The following is a 12,674-nucleotide window of genomic DNA, read 5'->3' on the forward strand; positions in this document are numbered from 1 at the left end:
ACGTTGTACACGGACGCATCCAAATTATCCAACAATAGCTGGGTCGGTTCTGCAGTTTGGATCCCTAAGTTTCATATAATTTTAAATTATAAAAGTCCCCCGCAGAATCCCATCTTTACTGGCGAATCAATTACCCTGTCAGAGGAGGTGTCATATGTTGAATCACATAGACCAACAAGTTTTAATCCTGTCTGATTCATTAAGCTGCTTGACGGACCTAACAAAAAATCCTTTCAAATCTTCAAATAACTTCTCTCTTAACTCTTGTACAGCTGCCACATAATGGGAATAGAAGTTGCATTAGCTTGGATACCTAGCCATCTAGGAATAACTGGCAATGAATTTGCAGACTCGTGCGATAAAGACGCGATTCAGTCTGGAACATTAAAATATAACAATAAAAAACAAAATAAACTGTTCACTTTTGGCATCATACGACTTCGCTTGGGATTTGTCTGTTCCCCAGTATTTTTGGCCAAGATCTGGGTAAGGGACCATACTATATGGGAATGTGGCTTTGAAGAAGGTACTCTTGAGCATATTTTTTTCTATAGCCCTAAATAGTATATTGAAGAATAGATCCTTCTTACTTTATGCCATTCCCCTTTCATAAAGACTCTTTACAAATTTATTTCCCGCAATAGTATTAAATTGTAATTTCCTAAATTTAAATCCTCGATACTTTTTTTTTATGGAATAGGAGGACAAACGAGCGTACGGGTCACCTGTTGTTAAGTGATGACCGCCGCCCACAATCTCTTGCACGTGGTTCTGTGCCCTCCCCAGAATACGAAGGGCAGCCCGAGCTAGAGTGCTCGGGGAGGGATTCTCCGACTCTGGTAGAGCCGGTACCCTCCTGGGGTAAAATCTTTTTAAGTTCCGCTGTCATATTCGGGTGGGGGGGGGGGGGGGAATGGCCACCGGTCCTCGACACTAACCTATGCGAAACATAGCGGCACTAGGCCGCTACTTCACGCCGGTATTCTGTGCGAGTGTGGTAATTAAACCGGACGAGCCTGGCCCAATTGTGTTGGCGTCAAAAGACGGCAGCGTGACTCTCCCACTTCTAAAAAGTTTCCACGCTTCTATTAGGCACATATTCCCACTTACATTCACATATTTCTCCCTTAAATTTAGATTAGATACTAACAAGGTAGTTAATATTATGGGTGTTTATTACTAACCGTACTAGCTCTTGTTGCCTATTCTTCAGTTCACAAAAAAACCACAGCTATTTCAACCGATCATTTCCTTTGAGTCAGCTTTTTATATACTTCAATCAGCTAAAATAAAATAATAAATCTCTCCACCTTGACGTTGGCCGAATCGTCGATATTCAGTCGACGGAGCCATTTAATATTAAAAAAAATGCTGTTGAACTGTTGATATACTTTAGCAGATGAAAATATTGTGCAAGTTGTTTTGAGGAATTTAAAAAGCTTACATTTATATTTCATAGTGAGTTTAATTAATAATATAGAAAACATTTACGCTCGTCTTGTGTCCACCGTTTCTATACTAAATGCCTGATGGGTTAAATATTGTTCATTATATTCCAAATATATATATATTCCAAAACGTACCAACTAAAACTTAAGTAGGTACCTATATAAATAAAATTTATCGTAGAAAAGGGCAAAAATGACGCATTTAGTCATCTCAGATTTCGTATCTGGACTCAAATCTCGCAATTTTGATACAAGACACAATGCTACTCGAAATCTTCTTCATTATGTTCGAACAGAACTCAGAGAGCTTTCCCAAGAAGCTTTAACACAGGCGCTCGACGAATTAAATCAACAAATTCACAATTTAACATCAGGTCATGATAATAATGAGAAAAAGGCTGGTATACTTATTATAGGTAAGGAAAAATGTTTATTTTTCATAAATAGTGATTAAAAAATATATTATTACTTAGTTATCCTTCTTTGCATTTATTGTTAAAAAAAGTTACATCTATCATTTAAACCAATGTAAAATTACTTAGGAAGAACACGGACGAGTAAAAAATGTAGAACTCCGCTCCATGATATTACCAAGTGAAGCACTGTTATAATAATACCAATAATTAATCATATATTTTCAGGCATTACCCATAGATATACATACAATCTTAACTTAAATTAAATTATATAACATTGTTGAGATTAATTTGATTAATTAAATTACAGTTCATTATGATAGTGTGTGTGTGGTTACGGGGGATACTATTTTCACAAATTTTTCTCTCTTAAATAATCATATATGGCCCTAATACTTAAATAGTATCATTTTTACAGTTTTTCAAAATGCAGGATGGCAATTTTAAAATATATTATTGAGATGCAAACTGATTTGTCACAGACGATGACAATTCTCATAATGGCCACCTATTGGCCTGTAATAGTGTAATTGTGTCTCTGAGTGGGGCTATGTATTTACATCTTAATCGACTTGTTTTGGTGCTACACTGTTATGTAAGTTGACATGGAGTCCTTATTTTTTTACTAGTCCGTGAAGAATATATGAGTAATAAAGTTTATTTTTTGTTTTCAAATTCATATTTTATACTTTACACTGTAAAGGGTGGTTAACACTCTTGTGATTCCTATGGTGATACAGGAAACTATGCGTCCTGGTCACCATCACCAACAGGTGACCTATGAGTGTGCTTGCTTGACCTAATCATTCATTAAATATCATTAATGATTGAAATTTTATGTTTTATTTTAAAAAAAATATTTTATTTTAGTGTGCTTAATAAGTGGAGATAATGACATAAATAAAACGAGAATATCACTCTACGCTCATTACTTAAGAAATATATTTCCTACAAGTGATACTAATATATTGGAGTTAGCGTCTAAAACTATAGGTCGTATAACAGTAACACTTGGAATAAAGAGAGGTGAATATGTTAAGAATGAAATCAAACGATCATTTGAGTGGTTAGCAGGGGAACGAAGTGAGGCTAAGAGGCTATCTGCTTGTTATATTCTAAAGGAATTGGCGATAGCTATGCCTTCATATTTTTTCCTACACATAAATGGTTTCTTTAATCATATTGTAATTGCACTGAAAGATCCGAAGGAGCAAATAAGAAAAGTTGCAGCTAAGGCTTTACGAGCCGCTTTTGTTTTAACATCTCAAAGAGAAGTACCTGGGCAGCAGAAAAGAGATCATTGGTATTTACAGTGTTACGAAGAAGCAATGTCAGCATTCTGTGATCATAATGCTAGAGACAGAGGCTTAAGTAGAGATGACAAAGTTCATGGAGCCCTCCTGATACTAAATGAGCTATTAAGATGTGCCAACTCTTCTTGGGAAAAGGAGTACACATCACTGATGCAGAAACTAGATGCCGGTCAAGATGCTTCAGATGAAATGTCTTCATTTAACTCTAAGTTACAAAGTAAATGGCCATATCAAAACTACTCGGAAGATAAAACTCAGACTGTTGTAATTCAAGAATCAAGTATATGCAGGCAACTTATTATGGATAAATATGATAAAATTGCTAATGGTAAGATTGCATTCTTTTTAATTTTATTGTAGCCATTAATACAGATTACGATAATAATAGCAGAGTTTTACCTAGCATTTAAACCATATTATGTCAGGAGCCTTATTCGAGGCCTTATAAATAATATTGTGACGACATCTTATGTTTCCGGCTGTCTCTAGTTCTTGTAGTTCCTTTAGATTTCGTAAATGTGGCAACTTCCGGCCGCCTTGTTCACCAAGTGAGTGCCATTGGCCATTGGACTTCATTATGGTCTCGATTACCTACTTATATCTAACTTAACTATCACCAGGGAGAATTTACTGTAAGGCCTGATGTTTAATGTATTATTATTTTCTTCCATTGTTATTCGAGGCTTAATAATTAATATTGAGACACTTGAGTTTGTTGTAGCCTGGTGCACCAGACACCAATGTGAATACTGAAACCACAATAAACAAGAAGAGATATATAATATATATAAAATAAGAAATTTCACTTAGTCGCGTTATATATATATATCTTAATATATATAAACTATGTGACACATTGTTTGTCTGCGATGGACTCCTAAACTAATGAATGGATTTTAATGGGGATTACTTCCTCAAATGCAGTTTAGTCCAACTTGAGAGATAGGATAGTTTTTATTTCGATTTGGGAGCCATAATTATTTTTATTTCCAATATTTGTTTTGTATAGACATATTTTAAATGAGAGAATTTTAGTGACACACGGTTTGACAGTTCTGCTGTGAAACAATTTCATTATAACAACAGGGAGCATGTTTTACGAAATAATTCTTGATGTTTTGAAATATTATTAGGTAATTCCTATAAAACAGATTTTTTTTTATTATCTACAGAACAATGTCTGTCGGGTCAGCTTGTAATACTATATAATAATATTTGCTGAAGTGAGGGTAATCAGTTTAAAACCATAACAAATTAAATAAAAAATCATAATGTATCTTTTGTAAAATTTGTTCTTAAAAATGTTTGTATTACTAAATTTAAGAATGCTTCTCGCCTTTGTTTAATAATATCAGCTCGACGCCCACAAAGCAATTGTAATCAGTCAAGAGATATTTTTTGAAAATCACTCAATCATCTTTATCAAAATTATCATTGTCTTGAACCCACTGCAATAAATTAAATACCCATATCCTTAAAGCATCACTTTGCATGATATGAGTGTAGCACCAAAACAAGCCGATTAACGTGTAAATACATAGCCCAACGCACACACTGACACTACTACCGGCCGATAGGCGGCCATTTTGAGAATTGTCATCGTCTGTGATAGATCAGTTTGCGTCTCAATAAAATATTTTAAAAATGCCGTCGTGCGCTGTGAAAAAGGGTAAAAACGATTTTATATAAGTATTTGTGGCAATATTTATGATTATTTAAGGGAGAAAAAATTGTGTAACTAGTATCCCCCGTAACCGCACACACACTAGCATAACGGTGCTTCACTTTCTAATATTACGGCGCGGCGTCCTTTTTTTTTACTCGTCCGTGATTCCCATCTTCTAATTGGTCTACCTCAATTTCTCTTGCAACCTAAGAGGGTACCATGTAGTGATAGTTTTGCTCCATTTGTCATCACTTATATGGGGCTAATTCCCATTCTCAACACCCCGCGTATTATATAACGTACATACGAGGGCGGCACTGAAAATTTCGGGAATCAAGGAAGTGACACAACATTACTATTTAAAAATGTATCTATTGGTTTTCGAAGTATTCTCCGCGAAATTTGACACATTTTTCCATACGATGGAACCAATCATTGAAGCAACCATTCCATTCGGAAGTTGGGGTCTTCAAAGTGGCCGTTTTGTAGGCGTCCACAGCTTCTTCAGGTGATGAAAATCTCTGACCACGCAATTTATTCTTTATTTTAGGGAAAGTATAGAAATCATTAGGGCCTAGGTCGGGGCTGTACGGCGAATGGTCTAATAATTCTATGTTTTCTTGCTCTAAAAACTCTTTTGTTTTGTGCGCGGTGTGAGAACTCGCATTGTCGTGATGGAGGATGATGCGGCGGTTGCAGTTCTCTTTACGGAGTTCAGAAACCTCCTGTGGCAAACAAATGCTAGCATACCATTCTGCATTAACCTTTCTTTGTCCCTCAAGAAGAATAGTCGCAACATGGCCGGTTTTGCAGACAAACGTGGTCACCATTTTTTTTCGCCATTGACTCATGCCAATGTCTAAAGTTGCCTGAATTTCGCGGTTTGACACATATCGATCTTCCTCAATCAACTTACGCACACAGCATCAACGTTTTCTTTGGTGACTGCAGTTTTTGGACGACCTTGACGGGGATCATCACTGAGCTTGACACGTGCACTTTGAAATTTAGCAAACCAGCGATTAATTGTGGTTTTGGATGGGGCTTCATCACCAAATGCAGAAATCATTCGGTCAACACACTGTATTTGTGTTAAACCACTTTGAAAGTCATAATAAATCAACGCTCTAGAATTTTCTCGAGTCAATTCCATTTTCTCAACGACTAAACAAGTTTGAAAAGACCTTGTAACAAGACCGAGAATCTATTTTTTAATAAATAAATGGTATTCGATTTTTAAAACCAAGGAGTTTTCAATTAAAAAGATTTTATTATCACTGGAACAGTGGAAATATTCCATTCCCGATACTTTTAGTGCAGTCCTCGTAATTAACTAAACTATTCTTATTTGTTGTAGATGTTATGGCTCAACAGATCTCAAGGTCTCATAATGTTCATCAAATGCTCCTCTTAGTCATACCAAGACTAGCTGCTTTCAACCGTGAATTATTTGCAACAAAACACCTTAAGTCGACTATCAATCACCTGATTACATTTTTATGTGGTAGGGATAAAGAAAGGGCAATGGCTTTCACTACATTAGGGTTAATTTGTGTTGCCATAAAAAGCAATATTGATAAGTATTCAAACAGAATAATTGAGGTAATCAAATCAACACTGACGATCAAAGATGCTTCTAAAAAGAGGTATGGAATTGATACTTCCCTATTGAAGTGTGTAACCTTGTTAGGATTTGCAATGAAGGAAAATATAGCGAGTGAGTTAAAGAAATTGTTAGATCCTATGTGTGCGACTGGCTTAAGTCCACAACTAACCACATGTTTTAAGGAGCTAAGTCAAAATGTCCCATCATTACAGGAAGAAATAACTAACAGACAGTTGAATATACTATCGTTGATATTACGTAAGAAGCCATATCTCTTGAACACAAGTAGTGATGTTCAGAAAAATTATAATTTTTCGACTGCTGTGTATATGGAACCACATGATGCATCTAAACTAGTTTTGGCCCTACGTACACTTGGTGCTTTTGATTTTGAATGGAATAACACAATGATGTCCTTTATAAGGAGATGTACGGAACATTATTTGCAAAGCGAGCAGCATGACGTCAGGCTGGAGTCGATAAAGACGATAGCCAGGCTGTTGATAAAAGCTGTTGACAGATGTTCACAAACAAATTCACAAACATTGAATGAACTTGTCGATGAATCTCTGGAGAAACTTATTTCAGTGGGCCGATCTGATTTGAATGATGAAACACGTCTCAAAGTTTTTGAAGTTTTCACAAATCCTGTTTTTGACAAGTTTTTAGCCACTGAAGAGCATCTTAAGTGTCTATTTATCGCAATTAATGATTCGAACCCTGATGTTGGCGAATTAGCCCTATGTGTAGTAAGCCGACTCAGCAACTTGAATCCAAGCTATACTACGCCTTTTTTGCGGCAACTATTTGTACAAATACTTCTAGAATTGCAACATTCAGAATCTTCGCGTCAGGAAGAACAGTCAATAAGAATGCTGGATAATATTATAATAAATGCGCCGAGGATTACAAGACAATATGTAGATACAATCCTGAAGGTTTTATTACCAAAGTTAATGGAGGATGAAAGTAGTTCAGTAATGATATCAACAATCCTTAAAGCCATTGGTGATTTAGCAGAAGTGAATGGAAGTTGTGCTGCTTTGTCTAAATGGATACCACAGTTGATGGCAAAACAAGTAGAAATACTCTCTGATGCAAACCAGCAAGAAAAGAGAAGTGTTGCGCTGTGGTCATTTGGACAGGCGATAAGCGCTGAAGGATGTGCTGTAACGCCGTACATGACGCATCCAAATTTGATGGATACGCTTCTTAACTTTCTAAAAACCGAACAACAAAGTAGTGACAGGAGGGAGACGATCCGTGTTTTAGGTTTGTTGGGTGCCTTGGACCCATATCAACATCGGGTCAATCAAGGACATATAGATCTTCAGACCATTTCAACACTTATACCGACTCCAGAAATTATTGATACAATTGAGAACTTCGATTCGAGCGTTGGTGAAATGTTTGTAAGCATGTCGCCGATTGTTCTAGATGAATTTTGCGCCGCGATTTCAGTGACGTCACTGTTGCAAATATTACGTGATCCTCTTTTAGCGCAGCATCATATTAGTGTTGTTTATTCTGTAACACTTATATTTGAAACTTTGGGAATCAAATGCGTGCCATACATATCGCGAGTAACGCCTAGTCTTCTTCACGTAATACGCAACACGGACAGTGAAAACTTCCGAGAATTTCTCATCACTCAATTGGCTCAATTGATTTCGGTCGTGAAAATACATATTCGGCCGTATTTAGAAGACATTTTTCATCTTATACGCGAGTATTGGACTCCAGACAGTCAAATGCAGGCGACTATGATTCTTTTATTGGAACATATCACAGTTGCGATTGGTACCGAATTCAAAGTGCACATTAGAAATATTTTACCGAATATTTTAAAATTATTAAAGAATGACAAAAGCAAGGACCGAATTTTAACAGAGAAAATGCTACTAGCTATACAAAAGTTCGAGAACAATTTAGATGATGTTCTCTTAACGATGATTCCAGCGATCACGGCGTTGTTTGACGGCAGAAATATCCCAAAATCGATATCGAAACTGGCAATGGAGACAATTGAACATTTATCCATGCATTTGTATCTAAAACCTTATTCTGCAGTACTGATACAAAGTATTGCACATGTCTTGGAGAACAGTCCAGCCTTACGGCCTACAGCGATGAAAACGCTTTGCGCCTTAATAGTTCAGTTGGGACGGGACTATATCTATTATATTAGTTCTATCGATAGAATAATAAGGAAGAATAAAATACATTGTCTAAATTATGTCGTTTTGGTATCGAGACTTGAAGTTACCTCAACACTTGCATCTGATGACGATTATTTAGCGGAAACCAGGTCCAGATTGAGAAATCGGAAGACTGATGTAATTATAATAATTGTTTTTAAATATTCACTCTACAAATTTACAACTGTTTATCAACTAACCGTGAATGATTTTAGGTGGTAAGGAATGATCAAAATACTAAAAAATTGGTACTGAATACACAAAATCTGCGAAAATGTTGGTCAGTGAATAATGTCATATCTAAAGATGATTGGTTGGAGTGGCTTCGTCAGCTTAGCATTGGATTACTGACAGAATCAAATAGTCCAGCAATTAGGTAAAATACATTTTAGAATCCTTCTAATTTTCTTAACTCAATGATATTTAAACTTTAGCATTTATTCTCAATAAATTAAAAAGTCCTTATAATCTTCTATAATTTTAGATCATGTGCAAGTTTAGCTCAAAACTACCCGCAACTTTCGAGTGATTTGTTCAATGCAGCATTTATGTCATGTTGGACTGAATTGAGCGAAGAGCTACGTGAGGAACTTGTAGTATCCCTAGAGAGCGCACTCAGTGTATCAGATGCGCCTGAATTAGCACTAACTATTTTGAATCTTGCTGAGTTTTTAGAACATTGCGACAAAGGCGATTTACCTGTTTCAATCAAGTTACTTGGTGATACAGCTATTAGTTGCGGAGCCTTTGCAAAGGCTCTTTATTATAAGGTATGCTTTAAAACATTTGTCTTTTGTCTAATCAGCAAACAACTGTTTTTAAATTTAACTTGTATTAATTAACTCTTTCTATTATAGGAAGAAGAATATAGGCAGAATCCTTCCGCACAGGTAATAGAGGCACTTATACATATAAACAATAAATTGCAACAGAAAGAGTCTGCTAATGCATTGCTAGAGAAAATAATAGGGCAGAAAAAGAATGGCGACCCATCTTTCAATGTCCATGTTAGATTGTATGAGAAACTACATAATTGGGAACGGGCTTTAGATTTGTACAGTAAGAAGATTGAATTAGAAGCACAGGATAACGAGTCCAAGTTAGGCATGCTAAGATGCTTAGAGGCTATGGGAGAATGGCGTAAAGTATATAATATTTCAACTGAGCAGTGGGATAACATGGCAGATGATATCAAGAAAACGTCTGCGAAAATGGCAGCAGCTGCTTCGTGGGGACTCCAAAAATGGGATTCAATGAAAAAGTTCGTTGACTGTGTTCCTGAAGATACACAGGATGGGGCCTTTTACAGAGCAGTACTAGCTATTCGTGAGGGAAATTGGGCTGATTCATTACATTACATCGATTCAGCACGGACTCTGTTAGGTGGAGAAATGACAGCTGTTATTGGCGAAAGCTATCCAAGAGCTTATAGTGCACTTGTGAATGCTCAGCTGTTAACTGAATTAGAAGAAGTGATTACATTTAAGCTTGTTAAAGAACGGCGCCCAACAATACAAAAAATGTGGTGTGCCAGACTACGAGGGGGTCAACGTCTGGTTGAAGATTGGAGGAAAATACTTCAAATTCGTGGTCTCGTTCTGACTCCCCAAGAAAACAGCCAAGCCTGGCTTAAGTACTCATCCCTATGCAGAAAAAATGGTTCAGTAAATCAGGCCCATAAAATTATACTGTCGATTCTCGGCTCTGATCCTGTCACGAATCCAGATGTTTTGCTTGGAGCGCAGGATCCACGGGTAATATTAGCCTACAGCAAAAATATATGGGACGCTGGCAACAAGAGATATGCTTACGAGGTGCTACAACGTTTCGTGGACAATACAGAAGCCGATGGCGAGGAACAGTGCAGATTACTCGCGCGGTGTCATCTAAAACTCGGATCTTGGTGTGAATCCTTGCAAGAGATAAATGAATTGTCTATACCGGAAATTTTGAGGAATTACGCAGCAGCAACATTCCTAGCTCCTGATTGGTACAAGGCATGCCATGCCTGGGCTTGCATGAACTTTGAAACTGTCTTATTCTATAAACAACAAGAGAATTTATCTGAGAGCAGCGTTGCGGGTGGTTCTGGTGATAAGAAAGTGTCGAGAGCAGATTTTATAAACACGTACACAATTCCAGCAATAGAAGGGTTATTTAAATCGATAAGTTTATCGAATGAAAACAATTTGCAAGACATATTGAGACTGTTGGCTTTATGGTTCGATCACGGGCATCATCCCGCTATTTACGACGCGTTGACCGAAGGCTTAAGACGAATCGATGTAAAGAACTGGTTGCAAGTAATACCGCAGCTGATTGCGCGAATAGATTCCCCAAGAAGTCTCGTTGCCAAATTAGTGCATATTCTTTTGATAGATATTGGAAAAACGTACCCACAAGCGTTGGTTTATCCACTTACTGTCGCAACAAAGTCCTCATTTGTTACACGGAAAAACGCGGCGAATTATTTACTGACGATAATGTGCACAAATTCGCAAAGATTAGTTAAAGAGGCAGCTTTAATATCCGAGGAATTGATAAATATTGCAATGTTATGGCACGATCAGGTCTACACAGCCTTAGAGGATGCGTCAAGGTAATATAACATTTTTTATTCCTACAATCTAGCCTTAACTTAGACTAATAAGTAATACTACTTTAACTTAAACTGCTAGATAGATTAAATTAAGAATGTGTCCATTAACACATTTCTGAATGTCTCTATTAAGGGGAAGTCACTTTGTTCATGTGCCTTTTATAATATCACTATTTTATATTGTATTACACTTATTCACTAGCACTACACTAACTCAAAAGGTTTTGTTCGTTTTAGTCTTCTTACTATATCAGTGTTGTCAAGGAGCTGGATTGCCTCGACGTTCGCGTGATGTCAGTAACTTATACTGACGACGAGTATGCTGTTTTATGCCAAGTCTCGATTGCGATCTCAATAGATCCTGCAGTTTCTCAAAAAAACGTTACCGTTGCGTAAAAGCAAATAGTTTTAACCTGAAGTCCCTGCACGTCCCTGCCATTCTAGGGAGCTAAAAGGAACGTCCCAACACCATGTCATTAGAGTCACGCTTCCTTCATTCGACGAGACTGGAACTGAGCGAACCGGACGAAACGGAAAACCGTACTGGCGTTTAGTAGCTAGTCTGTTCTTAAATTCTGTTGCAATTCAAATTCAAATATTTTTATTCAAAATAGGATGTTATTGAAAGTCAAAAAACTACCACCCATTCCAAAATGAATGCCTCAGGCCTAAGAAGAACGGGCGCAACAAACTCAGCGGGCTTTTTTTTCATCAAAATTTTTTTTACAAAGTAACATTGTACAATTAAACTTATTATTTAATAGCCTGAGGGCGGTTGTTCCATTCTCAATTTGTGTTATCATTAAGAAAGTCATTTATGTTATACCTTTACCACACAAAGGTTTTTTAACAATTCTTTTGAATAACGTAATACTTTTGTTTTGAATTTTTTCTGGGATCCTGTTGTAAAAGCATACACGCCTATAAACATACATTAATAACAAAATTAATAAAACTGAATTGTATTAATGTAATGAATTCTCATCAATATAACAATTTAATTTGTACAAAATGTTTTTGACCGAGCGGGATTCGAACCCGCGCCTCTCAGTTGCCTCCCAACTAAGACAAAGGCTCCGCATTACGCATGATTCGTAAATATTGGTATGTTTAGAAGTAGTTTTGTAGTTGTATATCATTTCGCAGTATATTAGATGGATATTTATCGGCTAACTTCATGGTGTCGAATAAACGTGGCGATTGAAAAAAGTCAATTCTCATATTTTTTCTCAAGCGCGCTATGAGTATTTTTAACTTCAAAAAAACCAAAAATTTAACTTTTTTTCTCTGATATCGTGTATCCATGAACTATATATTAGTACTAGCTGACCCGGCAAATGTTGTTATGCCATATAAATTATTATTTGAGTTAAACCGTTTCTTGGACATGCAACATTACTTTATTTTTCTAAAATAAACGTAGCTACT

The 12,674-nt window shown here is 36.5% G+C and overlaps 3 protein-coding genes across 3 annotated transcripts; all 3 read left to right on the forward strand.

The window, feature by feature from the left end:
• Nucleotides 1–2,727: 2,727 nt before the first annotated feature.
• Nucleotides 2,728–3,537, forward strand: LOC126974332 (serine/threonine-protein kinase mTOR-like; the record flags this gene model as incomplete). The annotated part of the gene is made up of 1 exon (XM_050821792.1): nt 2,728–3,537. A coding segment is annotated over one exon (810 nt), but the record flags the coding sequence as incomplete, so codon positions are not given.
• A 2,565-nt stretch (nt 3,538–6,102) lies between these two features.
• LOC126974080 (serine/threonine-protein kinase Tor-like) lies at nt 6,103–8,889 on the forward strand. Its single transcript, XM_050821486.1, has one exon. It carries the CDS (start codon nt 6,206–6,208, stop codon nt 8,867–8,869), a length of 2,664 nt encoding a protein of 887 aa, XP_050677443.1. The 5' UTR covers nt 6,103–6,205; the 3' UTR covers nt 8,870–8,889.
• Nucleotides 8,890–8,921: 32 nt separating this feature from the next.
• LOC126974341 (serine/threonine-protein kinase Tor-like) lies at nt 8,922–12,152 on the forward strand. Its single transcript, XM_050821802.1, has 2 exons — nt 8,922–8,927; nt 9,505–12,152. The coding sequence occupies exons 1-2, from the start codon at nt 8,922–8,924 to the stop codon at nt 11,248–11,250; spliced, it is 1,752 nt and encodes a 583-aa protein (XP_050677759.1). The 3' UTR covers nt 11,251–12,152.
• The last annotated feature ends 522 nt before the right edge of the window (nt 12,153–12,674 follow it).

This window comes from Leptidea sinapis, chromosome 2, assembly GCF_905404315.1.
Source record: "Leptidea sinapis chromosome 2, ilLepSina1.1, whole genome shotgun sequence".
Lineage (NCBI taxonomy): Eukaryota > Metazoa > Arthropoda > Insecta > Lepidoptera > Pieridae > Leptidea > Leptidea sinapis.